Consider the following 6,141-nt stretch of genomic DNA (forward strand, 5'->3'; position numbering starts at 1 on the left):
TCAATGCCTTACCTACTTCTGTTTTGAGAGCCAGATGAGGAGGAATCGGCCCTCCCAAAGGAGCAGTAAACCCATCTGCACCTTCTTCTGTTCCAGCCACTTCTCCATCACCAGCACCCACAGCTCCCGCCTAAGCAAGAACAAGTATTTTGTGAATTACAATGCTGCTTTCTTCAGAGTCCCCAATCCCCAACGTGACCCAGACTCTGTTAAGCATTTTCCTTTCATAATCAACTTAAAAAGCTGCAAAACTGGGGTATATGTATCTGTGTTTTTAATTAATTTTTTATCTGCCATCCTTTCCGAAGGAGCCCCAAGCAACAACAAGTGATAAAACTATAAACACAATTCCTTTACAGATGCAGACCGGAAAATATTGTAATTTAAAAGGCTTGTATGTTTACATGTCCTCCCCACATCAGGCTCTACATTCCTACCGGTATGTGCCTCAGCTTTCTTTTCTTTTAAGAACGATTCTAACCCTTAGAAAGTGGGTGGAAAGACAAAACCTCCAATGTTAGTCAGACCCAGAGCAGACTCACTGAAATCAGTTGACATTACTATAGATTTCAATAGATTTACTCTGAGTAAAACTTAGGTGGATACAATATTTAAATATCACCCACAGCAATAAACTATGCAAGTTTCACAAACATTAGCAACTTTGCACAAGTATTTTGTGAGTTCAGTATACATGGCCTTCCTTGCAGCACATTTTTGGAAAAAATGCAGCTTACATATGGTTCCCAGGTAGTCACTTGATCAGACTTAGACACGTTTCATATGCTTTCCGACCATATCCTGGTCCTTGACAGTAAACCTAGCCTTGATTATAAAATCATTACATACCACATCATATATCCCCCAGAACAGAAACACTTACTCCGAAAGCTGGGATTTCTTCACTTTTGATTTCATTCACTCGAACCAGGTAATTGAGGAAGTCCCTTGCTGCGTTGGTCTGGGCATCCTTCTTGTTGGTGGAGTTGCCCATGCCAGTATAGTTGAAGCCTGTCACCCGAACCTGCAAAGAAGAAGAAGAAGAAGAAGAAGAGGAGGAGGAGGAGGAGTTTGGATTTGATATCCCACTTTATCACTACCCGAAGGAGTCTAAAAGCGGCTAACATTCTCCTTTCCCTTCCTCCCCCACAACAAACACCCTGTGAGGTGAGTGGGGCTGACAGACTTCAAAGAAGTGTAACTAGCCGAAGGTCACCCAGCAGCTGCATGTGGAGGAGCAGAGAAGCGAACCCGGTTCCCCAGATTATGAGTCTATCGCTCTTAACCACTACACCACACTGGCTCTCAAGAGTGGATACACAAAGAGTGGATACACAGGCTTAGGAAGGAAAAACATGGGAAGTCCCAACAACACACCAGCTCATCACAAATACCATTTCCAACTGACTTCCAGTTGGAAAACTAAAAAGTGCAAAGAACAACTGGGCATGCTGCTTTTGAGACTTCTTCAAGTGAAAGGATTGAATGGCAAAACATACAGCAACTTATGTTTACAATGAACAACTCCCATTGCCTGTTTGCCGTAAAAAGTACAATTTAAATCAGGGTGTGGCTGCAGTTGCCAAGTGGCAATGGGGATGGAGGACTGTTTCGCTGGATGAAGCAGGGTGTGGGCCAGGGCTGCTTAATGCAGTCTCTGGAGAGCACCTAAAAGCACCTGGTGCTAGACAAGAGATGTCACTGGCCCATGCAAAATGTTCCCCATCCCAGCTTTAGGAAATAGTCTTTTCCAAGCAACTTGCACGAGCACATGAAGATGAAGCAAAGCTGCTTTGAGCTCCTCAGACACAAACAGGCTCTCACCTCACACATGAACTTCTGTCGGTTTTTGTTGCCCACAGCACGAATTTCGTAAGCTGGGGTGATCTTCCGCTTGCCGCACCAAGCATACAGGAAATTCTTCACATCCCCCATGGCAAAACAGGGTGGAGTAGTTCAGCCCCTACTGTGGGAGGTTGAAAAAGATACTTAAAGCACTAGGGCATAGACTGACTTTCTTTCTCCAGAGCAGCCTTCTCCAATCGGCCCTCCAGTATTCTGAACTATAGCTCCCAGGAGCCCTAGGCAGCACAAGAAGGCAGGTCTAAAAGCTAGATGTCCCCCATTAGCTGTGATGACATTTTCCCCTTGTTAGGAGGGCACAAATAGCAGCCGCTGACACAAAACAAGAGGGAACTCAGGACTCTGACAGCATTGGCCACACTGAGATATAATGCTACAATCACAGAGCTGGAAGGGACCAAGAGGGTCATCTAGTCCAACCCCCTGCAATGCAGAATATTTTTGCTCAATGTGGAACTCGTACCCACGACCCTGAGGTTGAGTCTCATGCTCTACTGACAGAGCTATCTCACATTTAGCACAGCCTCCCCCAATGTGGTACCCTCCAGATATTTTGGACTGTGGCTTCTTTATCAGCCCCTGTCAGCAGAGTCCACACTGTTTCAAGATCAGCTACATGAGAGAAAAGGCAACTTATTTCCATAGTTGTTATCCCACTCTAAAATTATATGTTTCTATCCTAACATTGTTGACGGCAATACTTTGGTATTTACTATTAGTAAATATATATAAAATGCTAATAATGATAATATTTTTACAATCCGGCAATTTCCCGGTCAGGGAGTCAAGGCGGCTTACAGATGAAACAAGAACACGTGAGGCTGCAACGCAGGCCGCTCTAGCTTTATTAAAATATAAAGGTGGTACAGAAATATAATGAATAATGAATAAAATAAAAATAAATTGCCGCCGTCCGGCTTCCAACTCTACGTCACTGGATCGGACGTAGAGGCGTTCACCGTTGCCGTCGTTTGTATATGCGGACTAGATCGCTTGCGTGGTTTCCCCCCTGAACAGCCCAAACTAAACCCGGAAATCAGGGGTCGTTTCACGACTCTACCCTTCTCGACTGTGGATGAAACCGGACGCCAACATAGCATGGAACACAAATGCGCACGCGTGCCTGGCTCCCGTCGACCATACCAAGCAGCTCTACTCCATTTCCCCCGACCCCTTGTCGCGCCTGCGCACTCCCACCCCCTGCCTCGCTGAGCCCATTTTCTCTCAACTGCGCCATTGCCCTCATACCAACACATACCAATTATTATTTAAAAAAATTAAATCCTGCTCAATGTAACCTTGTCCTGCGCCGGGGTAAGTTTGCCTCAAGCAGTGGCCAGCATAGGAGCTTCCCTCTCCCCGTCAAGCAGCTCTCCCTTCTCCGAGTCCTCTACCGCTCTCCACGAAGAGGCCAAGATGGCGGCGCTTCTGCGCGTGCGCAATTAGGTGACGGGCAGCACCCGAGCCAGTGAGAGAGAGCCCCAAGCGGATGGAAGCGGGACTTCAGCCTAGAGGCTCGTAAAAGCGCGGAACGGGGGAGATTGGGCGGCGTGCAACCATGTTTTAATTTTATTTACATATACATCATTTGCAATTTCATTTCATTTGCATCTACATTTCTTGCATTTTTATTTCACTTCATTTGCATGTGCATCCTTTGTTCAACGACTAAGGAGGGCAGAGTTCTAGGAAACTACAGAAAGCCAATTTGCTTTGCTGCGTTTTCACTTTTAGTTGGCGCTAATGAATGTGGTCACACTGTTTTGTTTCAAGCACTCAGGGTTTGTTTCCTTTTGGAAATGAGGCACAGTGGAGACTGTGGTGTCTTTATGATATGTGGCTTATCTATCTATATATAAATGTAGGCATTGCGCACGCGGATGAAACAGCCTTCTCCATAACCGCTGAACTGAATTGAAACAAATTTGGGCAGAACGTACCTTCCCCACCAGGGAGGGATCTGGCGTAATTTTTTTCCAAAAAAGCACACCTTTCATACTTAAAATAATGATTAAACACAAAAAGTGGCGTCCAAATTAGACATCACCAGCAGAAGGTCTGAAGACTCCAGCAGCATCCAATAGAAAGGCAGATCACACACTGTCACCAGCAAAAGCTCTGAAGGGCCAAATAATGATGTCATCAACCAAGCAACTGAAACCACCAAGGTGGTCATTACCAGACAACCCAGAGAGTCAGGCCAGGGCCAAGGAATGAAGATACTGTACAGGACAAAGGCGTAGGCTCGCATTTAAATACTAGCCCAAGCCAAAGCCGACAGACTAGGCCTTGACTCCCGGCGGCTGCATTAATAAAAGCCTGGCAGCATTAGGCAGTTGTTCATCATTTCCCCTAACACGCATTTGGGGGCACGGCGAGGGGTTTTGCTTTTTAAATTAGCTGGTGTTGTGTCACATGCGATGATCCGGCGGCCATTTTAAGTAAGGGCAGTCGTGCCCCTTTTAATCTAGGCTTTATACCAGGCATCCCCAAACTTCGGCCCTCCAGATGTTTTGGACTACAATTCCCATCTCCCCCGACCATTGGTCCTGTTAGCTAGGGATCATGGGAGTTGTAGGCCAAAACATCTGGAGGGCCACAGTTTGGGGATGCCTGCTTTATACTATTCTCATGATCTTATTTCAATTTTTTAAAATCTAAATATATAAAAATGTTCACGATGTGTGTGCAGGGGCCAATGTATAGAGATACAGGGGGGAGGGACAACACTCCCCGGGGACAACAGAAGGCTCAGACAAAAGTGCATGCTGGGAAGAAGCTGACAGTTCCTTCTCCAAGGGTGGGGGCCAATGTAGGAAGATACCGACCGGGGGGGGGGGGCAACATTCCCCAGGGACAACAGAGGGCTCAGACAAAAGTGCATGCTGGGAAATAGAACCCAGAACCTAACAGTTCCTTCTCCAAGGGTGGGGGCCAAGGTATGGAGATACATGGGGGAGGGGCCAACACTCCCCAGGGACAACAGAGGGCTCAGACAAAAGTGCATGCTGGGAAGAAGCTGACAGTTCCTTTTCCAAGGGCGGGGGCCAAGGTATAGAGATACAGGGGGAAGGATCCAACACTCCCTGGGGACAACAGAGGGAAGGGTATCCTACAGAGACACAGGGATGAGCCGAGGGGGTGGAGGGAGGAGGGGCGGGATACGTCATGGATCGGGGCAGGGTGGGGGAAATCACAGGGACGACCCACAGCAACGCGTGGCCGGGCCAGCTAGTTTATACCGTATATACAACTTGAGCCTGCAATGGAGGGTTCACAGCATCAAGGCCCCAAGGGGGTCGTTTCTCCCATGGCCGTAGCCCTGGATTTATACAACCATTGTGCTCTAACCCTCTCTCCAGCTTGCTGCCTTTACCAGCCTGCAACCTTTCCCCCCCTCCAAGTCACATCAAAGCCAACTCTAAAACACTACCAATGGCTTTTGTTCACAGCTGGAGGAGGAGACCCATTTGATATCTGCCATCTTTTGCTTTCTTAACAGACCATCACCTTTCCCTTGGTTCTCTCCCAGGCAATAACCTCATGAGCAGAGGCACAAGTATAGGGAGTGGTGGAAGCTTCAGCCCCCTCAATATTTTGGGGCAAGGGGCTCACCACCCCCAATACTGAGGGGGCTGCCCCCTGCCAACAAGGGGACCCATCCCACCGCCTGCCACCAGGTGAGTGCTAGGCAACCAGGCGGGGCACTCAAGGGTGAACATCACACTCCGGGTGCTCAATCCACTTTCCGCCCCTCAAGTCAGGCTTGACTCGGATATGAAAGTGCCACACCCGGCAGCCTCTCTCTGCTGCGGTATAGCCTAGTTGAGGAGAGGGGAGATAGCTCTCTGCCACTGACTCTCCACTCCAAGGAAGCTGCCTCAGCTGGAGCCAGGCTCCAATGGGAGCTGGGGGTGTGTGCCCCCAGTGGATGAGAAGTTGAGTAGGTCTGGCAGGGTTGGGGGGCGTCATGCGTGTAATGTCATGCACGTGACGCACCCCGCCCCAGTGTTGGGCGCAACTCAGGACACCTGCTCATGAGGAAGCTAGCCTGGCTTATATTTTGGCTGTTACTGGAATTCAGGAATTTAGGGGAGTCTGGCACTCCTAAGCTCTTAACAACATGTTTGCATGGCAAATATCAGTCTTAATCTGAGGTCTGATAGAAGGGTTAAGCTGTGTCAACCTGCTGAAGTAAAAACAAGACACAAATCCATTAAAAAAACCAAAAAAACTGCACTTTTCAGGAGGGGAAGAGGCTCAAACAATTGTTTCTCT

At 48.0% G+C, this 6,141-nt stretch overlaps 1 protein-coding gene across 4 annotated transcripts in view; it reads right to left on the reverse strand.

Annotated features, from left to right (window-relative positions):
• Window positions 1-3,290, reverse strand: part of DHX9 (DExH-box helicase 9) — a 30,693-nt gene extending 27,403 nt beyond the window's left edge. For 2 of the 4 annotated variants that reach the window (XM_060276550.1, XM_035122289.2), the window contains exons 1-4: window positions 3,162-3,290; window positions 1,825-1,966; window positions 884-1,024; window positions 13-130 (exon numbers count right to left, since the gene is read on the reverse strand). In XM_060276550.1, coding sequence (XP_060132533.1) covers window positions 13-130; window positions 884-1,024; window positions 1,825-1,935 — 370 coding nt within the window. In that variant the 5' untranslated portion in view covers window positions 1,936-1,966; window positions 3,162-3,290. Of the gene's footprint in view, window positions 1-12; window positions 131-883; window positions 1,025-1,824; window positions 1,967-3,161 lie in introns of those variants that run through there. The other 2 variants (XM_060276552.1, XM_060276551.1) reach the window with 1 other exon arrangement.
• Between the last annotated feature and the right edge of the window lie 2,851 nt (window positions 3,291-6,141).

The sequence above is a fragment of the Zootoca vivipara genome, chromosome 7 (assembly GCF_963506605.1).
Source record: "Zootoca vivipara chromosome 7, rZooViv1.1, whole genome shotgun sequence".
Lineage (NCBI taxonomy): Eukaryota > Metazoa > Chordata > Lepidosauria > Squamata > Lacertidae > Zootoca > Zootoca vivipara.